Source organism: Sus scrofa, chromosome 12 (assembly GCF_054392235.1).
Source record: "Sus scrofa isolate SSC_HxYL_T2T_F1_AM1 chromosome 12, Sscrofa_HxYL_maternal_Yorkshire_Landrace_v2.0, whole genome shotgun sequence".
In the NCBI taxonomy this organism is placed as follows: Eukaryota; Metazoa; Chordata; class Mammalia; order Artiodactyla; family Suidae; genus Sus; species Sus scrofa.
In genome coordinates, this window is record NC_139394.1 from 57059383 (window position 1) to 57082393 (window position 23011).

The 23011-nt window shown below is 49.2% G+C and overlaps 2 protein-coding genes across 18 annotated transcripts in view; one reads left to right on the plus strand and one right to left on the minus strand.

Moving 5' to 3' along the window:
- The window catches only part of RABEP1 (rabaptin, RAB GTPase binding effector protein 1), a 265849-nt gene that overhangs the window by 218229 nt on the left and 24609 nt on the right, over window positions 1–23011 (minus strand). The window lies entirely within an intron of this gene.
- ZNF232 (zinc finger protein 232) lies at window positions 11501–21235 on the plus strand. 11 transcript variants are annotated; one of them, XR_014820218.1, is made up of 4 exons: window positions 11501–11989; window positions 13059–13436; window positions 13591–13834; window positions 16278–17079. XR_014820218.1 is itself a non-coding variant. In XM_021066110.2 (4 exons), exons 1-4 carry the CDS (start codon window positions 11633–11635, stop codon window positions 17045–17047), a joined length of 1740 nt encoding a protein of 579 aa, XP_020921769.2. In that variant the 5' UTR covers window positions 11509–11632; the 3' UTR covers window positions 17048–17079.

The following is a 23011-nucleotide window of genomic DNA, read 5'->3' on the forward strand; positions in this document are numbered from 1 at the left end:
CAGGGATTGAACCTGCATCCTCATGGATACTAACTGGATTTGTTTCCACTGTGCCACACCAGGAACTCCACTGAGTGACCTTTCTTTAGAACAAATCTGATAGTGCCGCCCCTCTCCAACCTTCTGCAGTGGTTTCCCACTAAGCTGAGCCTGAAGTGGGTGGGACACGTGTTCTGATCTGGCCCTATTCATCTACTCTTTTGATAAATATTTACTGAACTTCTAGTATGCCACAGGCACTGGGGGGGGGGGTACAAAGAGGGGTGAGCAGAAATAGACAATAGTCTCTGCCCGGGAGTTTATAATAGCAGAGGAGAGACTGATGAGAGTCATAAGTAAAATTTAACTGTGGCAAGTGGCACAAGGGACAGGCTTGACACTGCAATGGGGACCTTTCTGCCAAGTGCTCCCCTTTTTTTTTTTTTTTTGAATTTTTGCCATTTCTTGGGCCACTCCTGCAGCATATGGAGGTTCCCAGGCTAGGGGTTGAATCGGAGCTGTAGCCACCAGCCTACACTAGAGCCACAGCAACGCGGGATCCAAGCCGCGTCTGTGACCTACACCACAGCTCACGGCAACGCCGGATCGTTAACCCACTGAGCAAGGGCAGGGATCGAACCTGCAACCTCATGGTTCCTAGTCGAATTCATTAACCACTGCGCCGCGATGGGAACTCCTAGTGCTCCCTTTTCTAAACTGAGCATTTACCCCTGAACTAGCAGCAGTTCCCCCAAGAACCTAAGCACCACTGTCTCACCTTTCCACGAGCTCTTCTCTCTGCCAGGAGGGCTCTCTTCCTCCTTACCCAGCCCCATTATTATTTGTTGGCACTGCCCATGTGTTGGGTACCATGACAAGGACTAATCGCTAATTTCCTCCTGCACTCTTTGCCTCAGCGGGTACAACTGTTATCCCTGTTTTCTAAACAGGAAACTAAGGTCAAGAAGGCAAAGTCATTTGCCCAGAGACCAGAAAATATTAAGTTAAGAAACTGGCATTCAATCCAGGTCTGCCTCACTCCAAAGCCCATTTTCTTTTTTTTTTATTCTTCTTTTTTTTTTTTGGCCACACCCGTGGCATATGGAGGTTCCCAGGCTAGGGGTCGAATGGGAGCTGCCTACACCACAGCCACAGCAATGCCAGATCCAAGCCCCATACACAACCTACACCACAGCTCAGGGCAACACCAGATCATTAACCCCTGAGCAAGGCCAGGGATCGAACCTGCATCCTCATGGATATGGGTCAGGTTCATTTCCACTGTGCAGGGAGGGGAACTCCCAAAGCCCATTTTCTTAGGCCCTGCAGCACATGGTCTCCCAATACCCTCACCTTCGCCTCACTTCTTCCAGTCGCCTTCCCTGAAACACACTCACAGGCTGAGCGCGTCCACTGAGCTCCCACAGGCACAGCCGCCGTAGCGCATTCATTGCAATTTTCTCCTCGCCCCACTAGCGCCAGCCCACCCTGGACGGGAACGTGGTCCTCCCCTTTGCAGGCTCAGAGCCTCGGGAAAACAAGCGCACACGTGGGCCCAAGCGGGCGCCTGGGGGCCTGGGGCTGATCTAGGAAGACGGAGAGTACTCGCTGGATCTGGCGCCTGTCGGGGGCAGGGGGCGGCCTGGCCACAGCTTCCCTCGGAAGGGCCCCACACCCCCGTGACCAGTTGCTGGGCTTCCTCCAAGGCGGCGGAGGAAGCGTCGAGTGACAGGGACAGTGATGGGGGCTCGGCGACGCGGCCCCACAGTGGCCATGCGTGTAGCCCGGGGCTCCTGGGCTCAGGTCTCAGTCTCCCCTTATCTGGCCTCATCGCCAGGGCCTCGCTAGTGCCTGGTGCCTCCCCTGGACTCCCACTCGCAGCCCCATCCCGCGGCTTTGAGGTCCTCCTGGCGGCGCGGCCAGGCCCTGCGCCTCCAGGACTGTTACCTCTGGGCACAGAGGTCGCGCGGGAGGTGGCTGGGCTGGGAGAGCTGCCCGTTCACGCACCCTGCCGTCTCCAGGAGGACGGAGTGCAGGAGAGTGAGGGGGACCGGGTGATGCTGGGTAAGGACCTTCTTTGGTGACTCCAAAAGTTATTCATGGGGACCTTGAACCTTAGCAAAACGAAGTTTCTTCTGGGTTGGATGAGGGTCAGGGCAGTGGGTTCCTGGATTTGGAACAAGAATCAGAGTTCTCTGAATCCCTCCGGGATACAGAACTGTCTCTGTTCCCTGTGTTGAGCTATTCTCTAAAACGTCAGGGTCACTACATGAATCCTCGTCCCTCCCACCCCCAAACTCTGCCTCTAGCAAATGAAATGAGACCTCCTGTTGCCTTGCAGTTACTTCTGCATTTAACTGGAGAAAGTCGGCTTTGGTACAGTGGTGAACAGGGAGAGTTAAAGGGTTTTGAACAGTGATGAACATGATGACAGCAATGGATAACTAACAGCAGTGCCCAGTCTGAATTGGTTACTTATTAACCAAGTAACAAAATTTAAACTCTCCATTATTTATTGAGCACGAACTCTGCCAGGTGTCATTTTTTTTATGTCCCCAATACATTTTTTTTTTCTACTGTACAGCATGGTGACCCAGTTACACATACATGTATACATTCTTTTTTCTCACATTATCATGTTCCATCATAGATGACTCGATATAGTTCCCAGGGCTATACAGCAGGATCTCATTGCCAGGTGTCATTTTAAGCACTTTATATGTATTGACTCATTTAATCCTCACAAAACCTCTTTGAATTACTGCTACTCTCCCTATTTGACTGGTGAGCAAACAGAGGCACAGAAAGTTTAAGTAACTGAAGATTACACAGCAAGTAAATGGTAGAGGCAGGCCAGGCGGCCTATGTCCGGAGCCCACTCTCTTAGGATAATCTAGTGAAATCTGGAAAGCCACAAGTGATGCAGTGAAAAAGGACAGGAATGGAAAGACTGGCGCCTTTTTTTCTGAAAAATTAACTGGACTTCATAGTAAGCGTATTAGATTTCCAGGGCTGCTGTAACAAATTGCCACAAACTGAGTGGCTTAAAACAACAGAAATTTATTCCCTCATGGTTTTGGAAAGTATAAGCCCCAAATCAAGCAGTTGGCAGGGCCGCGATCTCTCTGAAGCTTCTAGGGAGGGATCCTTTCTTGCCTCTTCCAACTTCTGGTAACCCCAGGGGTTCCTTGGTTTGTGGCAGCAGAATTCCAGTATCTGCTTTCATCTCCATATGGTCATCTTTCCTCTGTGTCCAAATTTCCCTCTTATAATGACACCTGTCATATTGGATTTAGGGCCCATTCTAATGACCTTATCTTAATATAACTACATCTGCAAAGACCCTATTTCCAAATACGGTCACATTCACAAGTTCCGGGGAGACACGAATATGGGGGGACACCATTCAATCTAGTACAGTAGGAAAAAAATATTTAGGAAAAATTTAAGACTAGGAGCTTGGGGCAGGGCATAATCAGAGACAAGAATATGAGAAAAGCATGCCAATTTGAGAAGTGTAAATTTAGAAATAATCTAGTTTCTAGGAGAAAATATTCACCATTTCACTTGGTGGTGAGATACAGATTTTGTTCAGGAAGGCCGGCTGGGCCTTATGATCTGATCGCCAGATTTCGGGGTCTGGTCCTACACTTTCCAGATGCAGAAATTTCATGTTGTCAGTACATCTATCCAGAATTGTTCAGACCAGGGAAATGAACTTAATGCTATCCAAATCACAGGAGAGTGGTATAAAAAACAGGGAAAAGGGAGTTCCCACTGTGGCACAACAGGACTAGCATTGTCTCTGGAGCGCCAGGACACAGGTTTGATCCCTGGCTGGCACTGCAGATCAAAGGATCCAATATTGCCACAGCTGCAGTGTAGCCCTCAGCTGCGGCTTGGATCTGATCCCTGGTCTGAGAACTCCTTATGCCATGGGGTGGCCAAAAACAAAACAAACAACAAAAAAAAAACCCCAAGGGAGGAGTTCCTGTTGTGGCTTAGTGGAAACGAATCTGACTAGTATCCATGAGGACGCAGCTTCAATCCCTGGCCTCGATCAGTGGGTTAAGGATCCCGTGTTATGGTGAGCTGTGGTGTAGGCCGGAGGCTATAGTTCTGATTCAATCCCTAGCCTGGGAACCTCCATGTGCCATGGGTGCGGCCCTAAAAAGACAAAAACAAAAAAACAAAACTAAAACATCTTGTTGTTGTTTTGGTGCTGAACCTGAGGCATATGGAAGTTCCCAGGCCAGGGGGTGGAATCAGAGCTGCAGCTGTCAGCCTGTGCCACAGCCACAGCAAGGCAGGACCCGAGCCATGTCTTCGACCTACACCACAGCTCACAGCAATGCTGGATCCTTAACCCAGGGATCGAACCCACATCCTCATGGATAATAGTCGGGTTCCTTGCTGCTGAGCCATGACAGAAACTCCATTGCATGTCTTTTAATCAGAGCTCAGAGCTTACACAACATCACAGATTTCATAGTGGAGAAAAGCCCTATGGATGAAATGAATGTGGAAAAACTTTCATATGGGCCTCAGACCTTTTTAGGCATTAGAAAATGCACACTGCAGAGAAAGTTCATGAATGTGATAAGTATGGAAAAACTTTTGGGCAGAGTTCACGTCTTATTCAGCATCAGAGACAACACACAGGATCATAACCCTAGGAACACAGTAATGATAAAATATGTATACATTTGTTTCTAAATATCATTGTGTCTACCTTTAGCCATCATAACTACTTGGAAAATTCTAAGCTTCCTAAGAGCAGTTTTCTTTTTTTTTGTCTTTTTTTTTTTTGTCTTTTTGCCATTTCTTTGGGCCGCTCCTGCGGCATATGGGAGGTTCCCAGACCAGGGGTCCAATCGGAGCTGTAGCCGCCAGCCTACACCAGAGCCACAGCAACACTGGATCCGAGCCGCGTCTGCAACCTACACCACAGCTCACGGCAACGCCGGATCGTTAACCCACTGAGCAAGGGCAGGGAACGAACCTGCAACCTCCCGGTTCCTAGTCGGATTCGTCAACTACTGCGCCACGATGGGAACTCCTAAGAGCAGTTTTCATCTGATTCACTTTAGAGTGTGCAGCATCAGGCTGTGTGCGGACGTGGCCTTCCTAAACCGGCAACTGACCGGGTGAGCCTTTAATTACTCTTCCACCCCTGCTTTTATCTCAGAGTCCACACCATAGGGACACCTTGCAAATGGAGGAACTTGCTTATAAAGCACCTGCATCGTCATAAAAGGGTATCCTTGTGTATCTTCTTCAGCAGCACCAGGAATTTAGTAACTTTTTTCATCTTTTGATCCATAATGTGAACGGTACCAAGGGAATATAAGATGGGTATGATATCCTGAACTCCAGAATGGATGGTTCTTCCTGCCACAGAGTCTAATCCAAAAGTCTGAAAATGGCCTTGAAGTTTTCTCATTAGAATAAATGTCAATATATAGATTTAGGCGTTTGAGCTTGATCTTCTACGCTTAGTATAATCAGATAAAGAGGGAGCTAATTTTATTAGGAAAAGGAAAGGACTAGTGATAAGACAGTTGATGTAAGAGAAGTTGTGATGACATCTCTTCTGTAGGATCTTAAAGAACAATGACACTTTGAGGTCTGACATACCGAAATCTAGGTTCTGTCACTTTTAATCTATGTAATCTTTTTTTTTTTTTTGTCTTTTTGCCTTTTCTAGGGCCACTCCCGCGGCATATGGAGGTTCCCAGGCTAGGGGTCTAATCGGAGCTGTAGCCACCGGCCTACGCCAGAGCCACAGCAACGTGGGATCCGAGCCGCGTCTGCAACCTACACCACAGCTCATGGCAATGCCAGATCCTTAACCCACTGAGCGAGGCCAGGGAGCGAACCTGCAGCCTCATGGCTCCTAGTCGGATTCGTTAACCACTGAGCCACGACATGAACTCCTAATCTATGTAATCTTAAGAAAACTTTTTTTTTTTTTTTACATTTTGGAGCCTTGGTTCCCTCTTCTGTAAAATCAAAATAATGCTACCTCCCTTGGGTTATCATGAAGATTACATGAGACAATGTGGTTAAGCAGAGTTCTAGGCACATAGTAGACAGCAAATGATGGCTGTTTTTTTATCAATAGCTCCTGTGGACAGTGACTACCTAAGGCACTTTGAAACCTTCTGGAAGATTATGATTCTACATTTCCTTCTTGAGGTCAGGGGTTGGGGGCGGGTGGCTTGGCTTAGTGGAAGTGAAAGGCAAGGACTGGGGAGGGGGTTGGGGGGATATATACAAATTTCCAAGGGAGCTATAATTCTTTCCTTTCCTTTTTTTTTTTTTTTTTGGTGGTAAGAATACTTAACATGGGATTTACCCTCCTAACAAACTTCCAAGTGCATGATACAGTCTTGTTAGCTATAGGCACAGTGTTACACAGCAGATCTCTGGAACTTATCCATCTTCCATAACTGAAACTATACCTGTTGAAGACGTCTCCCTAATTCTGCCTCCCCCCAGCCTTGGCAACCACCATCATACTCTCTGCTTCTATGCGTTTGACTGTTTTAGAAACTTCATATAAATGGAATCATGCAGTATTGGTCCCTCTGTAGGATACATCTTGGAACAATAAGTCTAGCAGTTAATCTGAGAAATGTTACTATAGCACTGGAGAGCTGAATTAAGATTTTTCTTGGAGAGGTTAGGATTAAGTTTTTGTATGAAAGCATTGAGAGAGATCAAATACATAAGTACCCCACAGGGGATCTGGCATTGCTGTGAGCTGTGGTGTAGGTCGCAGATGCAGCTGGGATCCCAACTTGCTGTGGCTCTCGGGTAGGCCAGCAGCTGTAGCTCTGATTCAACCCCTAGCCTGGGAATTTCCATATGCCAAGGGCGTGACCCTAAAAAGCAAAATTAAAAAAGTACCCTGCAAATATGATAGTGAGAGGACTATCACTGTCATGTGATAGTGGCCTGTAGGCGGCTTAACTGGTTTTGAGATGGTAATAATCAGAGAGAATGAGGAAGTCTTAACTTTTTCACATCAAATTTTAATGAGTTAGAAAGGTCCTCTGGACCATCTGAACTACTTCAAAGGAGCCAAGCCACTGTGGTCTGGTTTAATCCTTGCAGTCTTTTTTTTTTTTTTTTTTTTTTTTGTCTTTTCTAGGGCCGCACCCGCGGCACATGGAGGTTCCCAGGCTAGGGGTCTAATTGGAGCTATAGCTGCCAGCCTACACCACATGGGATCCGAGCTGCATCTCCGACCTACACCACAGCTCATGCAGCAATGCCAGATCCTTAACCCACTAAGGGAGGTTAGGGATTGAACCCAAGTCCTCATGGATCCTAGTCGGGTTCGTTAACCACTGAGCCACAAAGCCAATTCCTCCCACCGCCCCTTCTTAATAGGTGATCTCTTCACAGAGAAAGTGGAGACCTTCGTACAGAAACACTTTCAACTTTCTGCTCCCATCCTCTTCCCTCACACATTTCTCAGACACTATATCCACCTCCACCTTCTCTTCCTTCCCAACAGAACTGCCCTGTCTCATATTTAGGCATCATCTTTCTGCCTGTGCTTCTTATCCCACTTCCTCTGGGATCTCACTCCATCCCATTATCCCATCGCCTTCCTGTTAGGGTTTTCTTTTCTTTTTTTCCCTTTTCAGCCACATGGAAGTTCCTGCAACCCACTGTGCCAGGCCAGGGATCAAACAAGCAACGCCACAGAGACAAATTGGATGATCAACCCACTGTGCCACAGAGGGAACTCCTCTCTGCTGGATCTTCACCTGTCTTCTCTGCTGCCCCTTACCCAATACGTAAAAATATATTCAAGTGTCTTCTATCCTAAAAAAGTTGAACCCCACCTCTCTAGATCCCATTTGTTTTCTCTAGCATCCCCCTTCGTGGCCAATTTTTTTACCTAAAGAATTGTCGCACTCATTGTCTCTAATTCTTTTTTTGTTTTTGCTTTTTTATGGCTGCACCCGAGGCATATGGAAGTTACCAGCCAAGGACTGCATCTGAGCCACACCTGCGACCGACACCACAGCTGTAGCAATGCCATGTCCTTTTAACCCACTGTGCCAGGCCAGGGATCGAACCCCTTTGTGGCGACCCAAGCCGCTGTGGTCGAATTCTTAACCCACTGTGCCACAGCAGGAACTCCTCATTTTCTCCAATTCTTAACTCTGTTCCTCAACCCACCGAGGTCCCCCTCTCAACACACCATCAAATCTAGTTTTACCAAGCATACCAGCGACACTGGTTACTAAATCTACTTTCCACCCAGCTCCTTTCTTCCAAACCATTTCTTTCCTAATGCAGGATGGGTCTGAAGGTAGCAGCTGAGGATGTTGAAAATAGAGCAGGTAAATATGTTGATGTCCCTTGGCTGCAGCTAGAGTGCAAATCATTTCTCCTTTCAACTTCTGAATCTCTAAGGAAATAAAGACTTAGAGGAACTTTTTCCCTACCTTTGAAGTTGTTGAGATCATAAGACCTAAAATTTTGGACAATCGTGTGACACTATGGCCATGCGTTCTGCGGTTGGGCATAAGTTAAACCTGTGGTGAAAGGGCCTTGAACAGCTGGGGACAAGTCTGGTTTCTCTGTCTCTGAGTTTTATTAGAATCTTGGGTAAAATGATTTAATTCTGATTACCTCTGAAGGGTATCTGTGGCAATTTTTAGATGTGTGATCAAGGACTGTCCTCTCAGGTGCTTTCTCCTCTGAGCATAAAGAATCTCGGATCAGGAGTTCCCGTGGCGGCTCAGTGGTTAACGAATCCAACTAGGAACCATAAGGTTGCGGGTTTGATCCCTGGCTTCCCTCAGTGGGTTAAGGATCCGGCGTTGCCGTGAGCTGTGGTGTAGGTCACAGACGCGGCTCGGATCCCACATTGCTGTGGCTCTGGTTTAGGCCGGTGGCTACAGCTCCCATTGGACCCCTAGGCTGGGAACCTCCATATGCCATGGGAGTGGCCCTAGAAAAGGCAAAAAGACAAAAAAAAAAAAAAAAAGAATCTCAGATCAGACATGGCAGCACCTTGAGATCCTGAGAGTGAAAGTGACTAAGGTTTCTCTGAGTCCTGGTTTTCCATTGCTCTTCTGGTTGCCTCGGAATTGTGCACCTTTTTAATCCATCGAATACACCACTACTTGATTTTCTTGAAACATTGCTTTTTTGGGGGGCGGGGGGCAAGCCCACAGCAAGTGGAAGTTCCAGGGCCAGGACTGAACCTGAGCCACAGCAGTGACAACTCGGGATCCGTTAACTGCTAGACCACCAGGGAACTCCATTGAAAAGCCGTTTTTATCATTTTACACACAAACATATACAAACTCACGTTAAAATATGTGAATTTTTGAATTCCCACCACAGCCCAATGGGTTAAGAATTGGACTGCAGCAGCTGAGGTCATTGCAGAGGCACAGGTTCCATCCCCGCCTGGTGCAGTGGGTTAAAATAAAGGATCTGATATTGCCACAGCTTTGTCATTGGTCGAAGGTATGGCTCCAATTCAGCCCCTGGCCTAGGAATTTCCATATGCTATCAAAAAAAAAAAAAAGTATCACTTATTTCAAATTAAACTTGGTGGCTGGCTTCTAGTTCAATATTTTAATTATTCCCATTTGAAATGTTGTTTGCCAGAAAGTAGTGCTTCACATTATACCTAAATGTAATTGTTCTGTAGTGCTAGCACGTTCTTGAGATCTTCCACCCTGAGTCAGGGTTTTTTTAGTTTTTTAATTTTTTTTTTCTTTTTTGGCCACCCAGAGGCATATGGAGTTCTGGGCCAGGGATCGGATCCCAGCTGCAGTTGCAGCCTACACCGGATCCTTAACCCACCGTGCTGGTGGGAATCCAACCTGCAACCTGGAGCTGCAGATTTGCCAATGATCCCACTGTGCCACAGCAAGAACTCCAGGTTTTCTTTTTCTTTTTTTTTTTTTTTTTTTTTTTTTTTTTTTTTTTTTCTTTTGTCTTTTTTGTTGTTGTTGCTATTTCTTGGGCCGCTCCCGAGGCATATGGAGGTTCCCAGGCTAGGGGTTGAATCGGAGCTGTAGCCACCGGCCTACGCCAGAGCCACAGCAACGTGAGATCCGAGCCGCGTCTGCAACCTACACCACAGCTCACGGCAACGCCGGATCGTTAACCCACTGAGCAAGGGCAGGGACCGAACCCGCATCCTCATGGTTCCTAGTCGGATTCGTTAACCACTGCGCCACCACGGGAACTCCCAGGTTTTCTTTTTCTATATACACATTTAGCTGGTGCACACAATTTTGGTAATTCATATTTTGCTAGAAGAGCACCCATTTCATCTAGGTTTTCCAATATGCTACCCTAAAGTTGACTGTAATGGAATCCGTTTTTTTGGGGGGATCGCCCCTTCGGCATATGGAAGTTCCCAGGACCAGGGATCGATGGAACCCATGCCACAGCAGCAACCCCAGCCGCTGCAGTGACAATGCTTGATCCTTAACCTGCTGCACCACAAGGGAACTCCTCTTTTCATCTCTTTTGATTCTGTGGTTATGCGTTATTTCTCATTCCCATTCTTATTAATTTTTCTTTTTTTAAAATCAGGCTCTACACAAGTTTATCTATTTTATTGCTCTTTTCAAAAGAATCAGCATTTGAATTTATCCCTTCTACTTTTTTCTTTTCTTTCTTTCTTTCCTTTTTTTTTTTTTTTTTTTTTTTTTTGTCTTTTGTCTTTTTAGGGCCATATGGAGGGGGGCATATGGAGGTTCCCAGGCTAGGGGTCTAATTGGAGCTGTAGCTGCTGGCCTACACCACAGCGGCAGCAATGCCAGATCCGAGCCTCGTCTTCGACCTACACTGCAGTTCATGGCAACACCGGATCCTTAACCCACTGAGTGAGGCCAGGGATGAAACCCAAAACCTCATGGTTCCTAGTCAGATTCGTTTCCACTGCGCCATGACTGGAACTCCCCTTTCTACTATTTTTAATTTTTCCATGTCATTAATTACATTTTTTCTCTTTTCTAATTCACTCTTCCTTGCTTCTCTGGGTTTATTTTACGATGTTTTTAAGGTCTTCAAGTTGATTTTAAGTTGTTTAATACCTGCTTTGATTAACAAGAGAGGTAGTTAGGGTTAGATATTTTCAAGTATGTTTGTTGCTAGGTCCAACGGATTTTACCATGAAGTGTTCGTTTTATTGCCTTCTAGACAGTTGGTAACTTTGCATTTGATTTCCTCTTTTGAAGCAGCAGGATTCTTTTCGTTCTGATTTTTACTGGTTTGCTCACGTTCTGGTGCATTCTGTTTTTTTCTCTTGTTAATTTGGACGCTCTATTGTACTTTTCCATTCTCATAATGGTTACCTTACCTTCTCGAGAACTCATAATCAGATGCGGTTTCTCTGTTATGAATGGGAAAGAAGACAGCAGTGATTTCCTCTATCCACAAGTCCTTTGTCCCCTGCCCCAATAAACTAAAACCTTAGATTTCTTTTCTCTCCTCCCTACGAATTGCTTTTTATTTACTACCGGACACGAATAGGTCAGTGGTTAGGACTATACGCTCCTTGGGGGTAACTTCTTCCTCGGCTGCGACCTCCTAATCAGGTCTGGGAAGATGTAACTGGACAACCGAACACAGAGGAGCAATTGCTGCAGAGAGGCCACGTATGGGCTCGAATTTCCCTGCCCTTTCCATCGCCTTGAACAGCCCCTGGATGTACAACCGAACAGAGAAGCGAGACCCGCCAAGTCCGGCGCCACCTGCCCCAAAACCGCGATTCCTAGAGGCCTCCCGGCGCGCTGGGCGGCCGAATCGCTGTGCGTCGTGGAGCGCTCGCCTCGCCCCCTGCGGCCCCGGCCTGGGCCACACCGGGCCGGTGGTGCCGCGGGAAGCCGGCGCTGGGCGGGTTCGGCGCGGAGGGGGAGGCCGCGGCCCCGGTTGCGCAGGCGCACACCTGTCCTTGAGGGAGGGTGGGCAGCGCGGGGCGCAGAAACGGCCGGAGGGAAGCTCCGGGTCCAGCGAGGTGAGTCCTTGCTCCCCGGCGCGCGCTGCCGTAGGGATCCCAGAAGGCAGCGGCGGTTTCCGCAGTGAGCACACCCTCCGGCAGCCCTGCGAGGAGCGGAGACCCGACTGCGCGCGTTTGCGCGGAGAGGGGTCTGGGTCCCCCGGGGTCCCGCCCCGTGGGGGTGGGGCTGGCCCGGCCCCCCTCACCTCTTCTCCGGATCCCGGGGCAAAGGGAAGCGTGGGGAATTGTAACCGGCCTGGAGAACAGCCTCCTCCCCAAGCTCCCCAAGAGTGGGCCTCTGCCCAGGGCCGTGCGCAGTTCAGCTGGAGGTGGCGCCGGCGGGGCATCACCCTGGGATACAGGCTTCTGCGCTCGTCTTCTTCGGCGCCTCCTTTGTCCTCGGCCAGCGGCCTCTGTGTGCCATTAATGGCCTCTAGGTGCGTCCCACTTCTTTTCCTTAGATTTTCCTGATGCTGGACAGGTTACCCGAGACTAAGTCTTGTCTATAGCAGCCCTGTAACGGACCCCTGCTATAGATCCTGGGCGATTGCCTTGGAGGAAATTTAAATTTTTCTTTTGTTGTGTGGCCGCCATGGAAATTTGAGAAAGAGTGAGGGGGCCTTCTGGGAGGAGGCGGCCTCTCCAGGGCCTCTGAAAGTCACCTTGCTCTGAAAGCTGCTCTGCTCTGAGCTTTTGGAAACTTGGATTTTGCTTCAAACTTGTTTCTTTCCATGGGACCCTGGAACACTTCCTTTTCCCCTGCTGTTTTTCCTGCTATAGCAGTTATCGAGTTGTATGATCTAGCATAGGAAACTCTACATTTCTGTCTACCAGAGTGTAAATTTCTCAAAGATAGTGACTCTTCCTGGAATGGGAACCTGGGGTGGGATGGAAAAGAAAGGATTGAAGGGTGTTCGGCTCCTGGTAGATGCTGAGTGTGCACTTATCACGTGGGGGGAAAAGGATGATCTGTGCTTATGTTACAGTGGTGCCCCTGAAAGACTCCCGCTGGTATGGGCCTTCTCCAGAGCCAGTCCAGGCCAACATGGCTGCATCACTAACAGCAGCTAAAATGCTGGCCCTTCAGGGTACACGGGATCAAGAGAAGATTATGATGATGGAGACAAGGGAAGAGAAACAGGCTTGGAAGCGTGAGACCGGGCTACGTGGGAACTACTCTCCCAGCCAGGAGATCTTCCGCCAGCGCTTCAGGCAGCTCTGCTACCAGGAGGCTCCTGGTCCCCGAGAGGCCCTGCGCCGACTAAGGGCACTCTGCTGCGAGTGGCTGAGGCCTGAGAGGCACACCAAGGAGCAGATCCTGGAGTTCCTGGTGCTGGAGCAATTCCTGACCATCCTGCCCGAGGAGCTCCAGTCCCGGGTGCGGGGACATCACCCTCAGAGTGCAGAGGAGGCTGTGACAGTGCTGGAGGATTTAGAGAAGGGACATGATGAACCAGGACCACAGGTGGGAAGGGGAACACAGTCCGTTGTGGGAGCCAGCTCAATGACCTGCAGGCTGGACAGAGGGGCAGCAGGAGGGGGACTTGCCAAGTTCAAGCCTCTCGCAGGCCAGGTAGAGCAGTTAATGTGCGTTTCTGTCTGTCTTTTCTACCCTCAAGCCCTGAAGGAGACTCTAGCTCCTCTTCCTTCCCCTGTGCTGACTCTGAGGAGGCTCCCTGAAGTCTCCTTGGAAGCTTTGGTCCCACAGAAACCGAGTGGTGCCTGATCACCTCCAGGTCCCAGGCCCTGCACGTGGACCTGCACAGCAAGAGCCGAGGGAGGAGAAGGCCCCTCTCGGAGCAGCCCAGGAGAAAGCAGGCATCCAGCTCCAGCCTCGGGACACCCGGCCTTTCCCAGAGAGTGGTGAGGAGCAGGACTCTGTGGGGAGGGGGCGTGTGTGTGTCAAAGGGCACAGGATAGGTGCTCAAAAGTTGGCTGAGCTCATCCTGGCCTTACTGTTCTTACCTCTCAGGTGAGAAAGAGCCTTAGCCTGTTTCATTACCCACAAAACTGGGAATAATGAGAACCTACCTTATAAGGAAGCTCTAAGGATTAAATTTCTGTAATATCTGCCTGTAAAGCCTCACCAGCATCTCCTGGCTTTAGAGAGCCCTAAAACAGTTCCAGGAAATAGTTGGTTCACTTCCTGCCTCATCATCTCCACGGCCCCGGACCCCTAGTCCATGATACCTCTGCCCTGGAAATCTTTTTCTCTTTTAACTTTCTCATGGCTCCCCAACCATACTTTTCAGGCCGTAAAAGAGTCCCGAGTGAGACGCAGCCTGTCATCACCTTTACCCACCATCTACTCCCCCATCGGAAAGACCTCTTCAGACTCTCTTATGTCTGTACTTCTACCCTTCAGATTTGCCACAAAAACTTCCTCCCCAGCCTGCATCCATCCTCATCAGCATCCTCTCCTCTAGCCCTGAGGCGACTCTAGACTGAGAGCCTCAGGACCACACACTGTCCTCACTTTGTCCTTGCTGGGCGCCGTAACCTCATGAACCATTGGATATGTGACATGAAATATGTTCCTAATCGAGAAGATTCTATTCAATACTTGGTTTGGCACCACAACACCACCACCACCACCAGACAGAAGCATCTGAAAATTCAAATTCCTATTAGCAGCAAAATGGGAAAAACTTGAACTGGAGATTAATCTTAGAGTTTGTTTCAAAAGTATCTTTTTACTTCCCAGCACTTCCTTGCCTTTCATGCAGACTTTTGCCTGCCTCCTTTATTTTTGTTTTCTACGTCTCTCTTCAAAGCTAACTATTGTTTGATGTTTTTTTAAGCGAGCATATTTCAGATTTCTTTAACCACAAGCATTCAACCTGGGGAAAAAATGTATTTTTTAAAGTCTTGAGTTATCTTACAGCAATTGCTCTTTGTCTTCTTTAGACTATAGATAGTGTTACAGTTAAAACACAAAAGGCAACTATAGCCACTTGTGATGGAGCATGATAATGCGAGAAAAAAGAATGTATGCATGTATGTGTAACTGGGTCACCTTGTTGGATAGCAGAAAATTGACAGGACACTGTAAACCAGCTATAATAGAAAAAATAAAAATCATTATTAAAAAAAAAAAACACACAAAAAGCATCATAGGTGTTTTAGGAACGAAAAGGCAAAGCACTGGGTGTTTCTGTCGTGGCGCAGTGGTTAAAAAATCCAACTAGGAACCATGAGGTTGTGGGTTCGATCCCTGGCCTTGCTCAGTGGGTTAAGGATCCGGTGTTGCCGTGAGCTGTGGTGAGGGTCACAGACTTGGCTCAGATCTGGTGTTGCTGTGGCTCTGGTGTAGGCTGGTGGCTATGGCTCCGACTCGACCCCTAGCCTGGGAACCTCCATATGCCACGGGAGTGGCCCTAGAAAAGGCAAAAAAAAAAAAAGAAAGAAAAGTCAAAGCACTTTTTTCTTCCTCTTTTAAGGAGCAGGTCAAAGTGAAAGGCAGAGAGCACAGGGCAGGCAGGAGGCCCAGGACAGGCAGTCATCCCTCAAATAAAAGAGCCAGCTGCTTAGGGACCCTTTTCTGTGGCTACAGATTTGCAGGACATGGAATGACTGGGAAGAGGTGAAGGTTTCAGAGTCAGGAGGAGAAGGTGCCTTAGGAGCCCTTGTGCCTTTTCCCTCACCGCCGCGCTTTCTCATTTTCCTTTTCCTGCACGATGTTGGTGGATCACTCCACAGTTTCTTGATGATACTATTTTTTCCTATATTTTTAAAGAGTAAATCCTAAAAAGAAGGCCATGCCTTGAAATTTCTTTTCTTTTCTTTTTCCTTTTTTTTTTTTTTTTTTTGGTCTTTTTGCCTTTTCTAGGGCTGCTTCCTGCGGCATATGGAGATTCCCAGGCTCTGGGTCTAAACGGAGCTGTAGCTGCCAGCCTACACCAGAGCCACAGCAATGCAGGATCCAAGCCACATCTGCAACCTACACCACAGCTCACAGCAACACCAGATCCTTACCCCACTGAGCGAGGCCAGGGATCAAACCCTCAACCCCATGGTTCCTAGTCGGAGTCGTTAACCACTGAGCCATGACAGGAACTCCTGAAATTTCAAATGACAATTTTGTAATGTTCCAATAAGGAAATATTAGAAAAAACAGATAAGTGGCAGGAGGGAAGAAAAAAGGAAGCAAACTTTTCCACTGTACAGCCCCATCACCAAGAGACAGCCATTGTTCATATTTAAACAAATAGCCTTCCGACTTTTGTCATGTTTAGATTGAATATTTTTAAGCTTTTATTTTCATGCCATAAATCCTAATCTAAGTGTCATTTCTCCATATATCCAGAACAGGTATATTTACATTTTCAATCAGTTATTGCAGAAGATGATGCAGAGCCCGAGGACAAAGGGTCATTGCCACAGCCGCCCATTGCTGAGGTGGAAGCACAGGTGCTCAGGGAAAAACTCACCTCCAGCACCTCTACGTTTGAAGGTGCCTCGGAAGCTGAGGCCCCTTTCGAGGAGCAGCAGAGAAATCTCAGAGGGGAGAGACCGCGGCGGCCCCCCGCCCGGGGGAAGAGCTTCGGGCAGATGGTCGTCACCCATAAGACACCTCCCCCAGGGAAGAAAGATCACGAATGCCTTGAATGTGGTAAAGCCTTCATTTACAACTCACACCTTATAATCCACCAGAGAATTCATTCCGGAGAGAAACCCTATAAATGCAGTGACTGTGGGAAAACCTTCAACCAGAGCTCAAACCTCATTCAGCATCAGAGAATTCACACAGGAGAGAAGCCCTACGAATGTCGTGAATGTGGGAAGGCCTTCAGGTGGAGCGCTCACCTCGTTCAGCATCAGAGGATTCATTCGGGGGAGAAGCCCTTCGAGTGTAATGAGTGTGGGAAGGCCTTCAGTCAGAGCTCCTATCTAAGTCAGCACCTGCGAATCCACAGCGGAGAGAAGCCTTTCCTATGCAGAGAATGTGGGAAGGCCTACAGGTGGAGTTCAGAGCTTGTGAGGCATCAGAGAGTTCATGCTGGGAAAGAGCCCTTCGCGGGGACCCAGGGGAGAAAGCCTCCAGACAGAACTGGGCTTTTGTCTAATCAGTTTTAGGACTAGAGTCCATAAACGTTTAGGCACCTTAAGATTTTTCCTGTGTCTTTCTTGATTTAGGAAAAACTGTTTATCTAGTCCCACGTGCAGGTCATCACTCCCTCTGTTTGAGATGCATGTGCCAACCAGCACGCCTTTGGCTGTGAGTAACGGCCAAGATGCCGACTTCGCCAGGGTTCCGGGCCTGGCACAGGGCAGCCGCGCAGACAGTGGCTGCTCTATGTTAGTATTTTTTTTTTTTTTTTTGTCTTTTTGCTATTTCTTTGGGCCGCTCCTGCGGCATATGGAGGTTCCCAGGCTAGGGGTCGAATCGGAGCTGTAGCCACCGGCCTACGCCAGAGCCACAGCAACGCGGGATCCGAGCCGCGTCTGCAACCTACACCACAGCTCTTGGCAACGCCGGATCGTTAACCCACTGAGCAGGGGCAGGGACCGAACCTGCAACCTCACGGTTCCTAGTCGGATTCGTTAACCACTGCGCCACGACGGGAACTCCTATGTTAGTATTATTATGAATGGATTTTTGCTCCTGGTCCTTCCTCAGCCCCGTACTGATCTGCCTCTTGGGGCATGAGACAGAAACCACACTAGTTATTTGAACAGGGAAAGTTTAATATAAAGACATGCTAACTAGCAAAAGGATGACCTGTCAAAGGAGATACAGAGGTCGTAAACGATAGGGGAATAGCCGCATGGGAAGCAGCTTTCCCACGGGCTGAGGAAAAGTACCCAAGAAGCAAACTTAGGAGACACGCTCCCCCACTCCCCCCGCCGCCCCCCCCACACACACGGGGCCCAAGACGCACGGACAGGCATGGCTACTGGTCTGTACAGGTTTGCACCAGCCACGTGTACACACCTTTTCACCAGCCTGTGCTGAAACTGGCAATGGGGAGAGTGTTCACGCCATGAAAGTCAGTGAACACTACAAAGCAGGGCTTTTTTTAAAAAAACAACTTGTTAAATATTGACCAACATGACACTGGCTGGTGAAGTTCAAGGCGCTGCAGGCCAGAGCAGGAAGCCCCTGGTCGAGGTGCCCGTGAACTCAGCAGAGGACGGGTGCCAAACCATAAGAACAAAAAGGGAAAACTGCCAGAACCAGGAGAGGCCCCTTCCTCCTTGCCTTGTCCCTCTGGTGTCCTTTACTGGCAAAGCCTGACACTGTGCCAGCTGGCAGAGGGGAGAGGAGGACGGGCCCAGCTTGGTGGCAGAGAGCAGGGCAGACGTACCGGCTTGGCGTCAGGAGGCAGTTCCCTGCGAACAGGCCGCCGTGGTACAAGCTCCTTCCCCCTCAGGACCTCTGTCCTCATTCTCCGCTCCCTAACCCCCCACTCCTCCCAGATAGGACGGAAGTCAGCCTTTACTTTTTCTAGATCCCCACTTAAATGTCACCTCTCTGGGAGAGGCGTTTCCTGAGTCTCACATACGCGTTTTCTTTCTCTCTCACACAGATGTCCAAACACGAGCAGGTGATCAGCAAACTAAGCCCACAGGCCAAATCCAAGGCCAGCCGTGCCTGTTTTTTTATACTCCACAGCTAAGAATGGTTTTAACAGGGTTTTTTGTTTGTTTGTTTGTTTTGTCTTTTTTTGCCATTTTTAGGGCCGTTTCCATGGCATATGGAGGTTCCCAGGTTAGGGGTCAAATCAGAGCTGTAGCCACCAGCCTACGCCAGAGCCACAGCAAAGCGGGATCGGAGCCATGTCTGCAGCCTACACCACAACTCACGGCAACGCCAGATCCTTAACCCACTGAGCAAGGCCAGGGATCAAACCCAAAACCTCGTGGTTCCTAGTCAGATTCATTAACCACTGAGCCACAACGGGAACTCCTTAACAGTCTTTTAAATGTAAAATGCATGTGGCCCACAAAGCCTGAAACACTTACTTCGGGCCCCTTACGCAAAGTTTGCCACGTCCTGGTCTAAGGGTCAGCTCAGTTTAGTTTCACCCGCTACTTCAGGGACCCACCTCACTCCGTCCCCTGGCCTAGGATGTACTTGCAGGGCTGAAGCTGGATCATCACCGTATTCCTGTTCCAGCTGCCAGCAAGAGTGAAGGAACGGTCTCAAGGACAGTTTCCTTTTCAGCAGCTGTCACAGAAGGTGCCCCAGTCTTTTGGTGAGGATTCAGTTACACAGCCACATCGAGCAACCAGGGAAGCTGGCAAACACCTCCGGCAGGATGGCAGTTGGCCCAGTTAGCACCGTGGAGAAGGAGGAACAAATTGGGGAGGACGATGAGCCCTGCTCCACCCCCAGGAATGTTCTACCAATGGACAGGGGAAGAAGAGTCCTGTCTCAGAAAGAGAGTGGAGCAGGAGCTGGGAGGCAGAGGATGGGACGAGGGGTCAGGGTACAGATTAGAGCTTGGGCCTTGGTGGGCTACTCCAGAAATAGCCTTCATTCTGGCTGTAGCTACCCTCGCCCCCCCCCCCCCACGTATTTGTCACTCTAAGAAAAGCTGAAGCCAGAAAAAATATTTTGTAGGCAAAACGTTGACCCGAAGGCATCTCTTTTGACTTTGTTAGTACAAAAGAAGCTATTCCAACAACAGAGGTTCTGTACACTTAGTCTGATGGTGTTACAGGAACTAGTTCCTTATCCAGGAGGGGTTCCCAGGAGTTAAAGGTGCCATGCTTGGCCAGTCATTATCTGTTCTTTCTGTGTGTGCGTGCCCGGCTCACAGGTGCATTCTGGAATTCACTGACAGCAGGAAGTTCTCCCAAATGGGCAGCTGAATAGAGAAAAGAACTTGTACCTGCTATGTGGTCTTTTGTCCACAGCAGCAGACAGAGGAAGAAACAGACGGTTCCTGTTCTTGGGAAGCGGACAGGCAACCTGAGGAAGCCATGTTAACCCTTTTGATAGAGATTTCAGAGCAGATACAGTACTGGGTACTGGTGACGTGGTCTGGAGAAGTGGGTACTTAGGTACTTGAGGGCAGAGACCATGGGGGTTGGTAAGAAATAGACCAAAGAGTGTCCCCTGCCTACCAGGTCCAGAGCTGCTTGTTTATTCCATGCACATCTAGGGAAAGCTCTCCCATCAGAAGGAAATGCAAGGTGCACGTGTGAGCAAGTACTTTTATACCCACAGAAAGAGAACAGGTTATGCTTATGCAAACTGCAATTCCTGGACCACGAGCAGTGGCTTCTAATACAGTGAAACCAAGGTAATGGAATAATTGCAGTTAGAACAGTTTCATTTACAGGAGCTTACAGTTTCAGGGGAGTTCTTGTCTGTGTTATCTCTTTCTTTGGCTCCACCAGGAAAATCTTGGAAGCGGAGAGAGGCACAAGCAAGAGAGCCCCGGCAGGAATGAAGATGTGGACTATTCAGGAAGCTGCTGCTGCAGGGACTTGCAGGCCAAGGCAAGGAGTTTGAGCATCTGATAGAGCAGGAGGCTCTCCTTGGCCCATCTTCCTGCTGCCAGCTTACCCTTGCACCCTGGTCTTCTGGGGTGTGGCCACTGAGCAGGGCAGGCCCCTCAGACGTTGCTCCTGGCCTGGGGGCAGGAGCGGTCCGTGGAGGGAGGGTGCAGCACTTCTCTCCGGGAGCATCTTGAAGGGTTAGCGCATTTTCTGTCCTGGTCAGCAGATGTGTGTTGAGCAGGATGATGGCACCGCCCCCTCCTTGCCAGCACCACGTGCTGCGCTGTAGTTGGGAGAACCTGTCTCAGCAGCAATGGCCAGTTCAACAATGCAGGGGCGGGGGGGGGGGGTGCTGTCTGGAGGCAGGAGGCGGATACAGATCCCAAAGCTCAGTACTCACTGACGCCTGTGTGTGGGAGTCCACTAGGGCTGCCCTAACGAAGTGGATGGACTGGGTGGTTTAAACAATAGAAGTTTATTTTCTTAAGATTCTGGAAGCTAGAAGTCCAAGATCAAAGTGTCGATAGGGTGGGTTCTTCTGAGGCCTCTCTCCTTGGCTTGTTGATGTCCACTGTCACCCTGTGTCTTCACTGGTCTTCCCTCTCTGCCCATCTGTGGCCTGATTTCCTACGACAAGGGCACCAGTCATGTTGGGTTAGGGAGCACCCTAATAACTTCATCTTTAACTTCATTACCTCTTTTCAGATGCCATCGCCAAACGCAGTCATTCTGAGGTGCTAGAGGTGGGGACTTCAGCATGAATTTTGTGGGGGGACACAACTCAGCCTCGAGTAAATCATTTGATCTCTCCTAGTCTCAGCTTTCTCCTCTGTGAAAAGGGGGGAATAATGGTACCGGTCCATGAGTGGTGATGGTGGGGATTAAATGTGATAACGCTTTGCCCAGGGACAAGAACAGGTAGATTCTTAATAGAAATTATCTTATACTAGTGGTATGAAATTGTTGAAGGGCAACAGTGTCCTGAGTTATGTGTGGATATTCCAGAATCTAAAAAACCAGCCAGGGAGTAAGTTAAGCAGAGAAGGGGAAAAAAATGTGATAAACGCTTCTTATGCACCTTGATATCCCCAATCCATAAAAAAGCAGTGAGAAGAGAAAGAGACGTGTCAGTTAGTGACTGTGGTGGATGCCAAAGTGTGCCCCCCCCATTCCCCTTCACAGCAGGCACAAGTGCTGTCTGCTGACAGCTGTCCCTCCCCAGGAACTGCCCTAGGCTAAAGCTGCCTCACCTGAGTTTCTATGCCCTCCCAGGAGCAGCCCACATCCAATCCATGGGGCTTGGGCTTGAGGGTTGGAGAAAAGGAGAGAGCTTCAGAGACCTGGCCACCCTTCTCGACGGGAGACTTCTCTGAAAGGTCCTCCCAAACTTCCCTCAGGTTGATGAAGGCTTTGGCGGCAGCTGCATCACCATTTAACATCTCCCTCGGCCCAGCCCGTGGCCCCTTTTCTCTCACAGGCGCTCCCAAGAGCATTCCCCAGCACACTTCCCGCGCCTGCACCCTTTCAAAGTCTGCTTCCCAGGGATCTCAACCTCTGAAAATTAGCAGCACCAAATAAATAAACAGAGTAAAGAGATGTGAACTGGGGGTGGGGGGAGTGAAAATTGCCTGGATTTTTAAGTCATTAATTCTTTTTTTTTTTTTCAAGTCATGAATTCTTAGAGAAGCCACAGGTCTCTGCCTGTCCTGCTCTTTTGTCTGTCATGCATCAAAGCATCCGTTTATTTAGGTATCGATTCATCGCATTCCGAGTGCCTTACCAGGAAGAGGTTTACAACCGAGGGGGGGGGGGGTGGGAAAACAGGTAGACAGGGAGTTGCCTATGTTGGGGTGCGAATCCCCCGCCCCCAAGCTGCTATGGGAGCACACGGGAGAGAGTGTGCATCGGAGCACAGTGCTGCAGGCATGATACGGATACCGAGGATGAGCAAGGACCAAGGACGAGGGGGAAAGAGGACAGAAGGGGAGAGAGTTCCGGACAGAAGGTACACCGCGGCGAAAGGCCAACAAGAGTGAGGGAACGTTGTTTTGCTGTGCCTTTAAGCTCCTCTCCGTCCCCACCACAGTCCAGCCCAGAGGAGGAGGGCACCACCAGCTGATCGAGGACACAGAAGCATTTCTCTCCTTTTCTGATGATATTTTGGGTCATCTGTGACCCAGACCTCTGCCCACTTCAACCCACAGCGGCCCCCTTAGCAGAAGGCTGATCAACTCTGCCGACCCCGAGCTCACGCTCCACACCTATCTTCTTAGTCCCTCTGCCAGCCTGGGAGGACAGGGCTTCTTCCTTCCTTCTGAAGCTACACCTGCCTTCTGGACCTTGCGTCTGTCTCTTCCCACTGCCACTAAGTTAAATTATAATGATTCGTTGTTAGATAATGATCGTAATAGGCCTGGTTGAAGTCCGAAACAGCCTGGGCCGCGCGCGGCAAAACCTCCATAGACATCTAGGACCGGCGGACTAGGTCCCACCCGGGGACGTAGAATGTCCTCAGAAACGACAGATCGCGGCGGCCTGAGAGACACCGGCCCCGGTCCCGACCCCAGGACTTGACACTGGACCCGCCGG

Coding starts and splice junctions, on each gene's coding strand:
- ZNF232 (XM_021066110.2), top strand. CDS start 11,633: ATGGGCTCGAATTTCCCTGCCCTTTCCATCGCCTTGAACAGCCCCTGG. Junction 13,545..13,707: donor TCAAGCCTCTCGCAGGCCAG/GTAGAGCAGTTA, acceptor GATCACCTCCAG/GTCCCAGGCCCTGCACGTGG. Junction 13,835..16,277: donor CCGGCCTTTCCCAGAGAGTG/GTGAGGAGCAGG, acceptor CCATATATCCAG/AACAGGTATATTTACATTTT.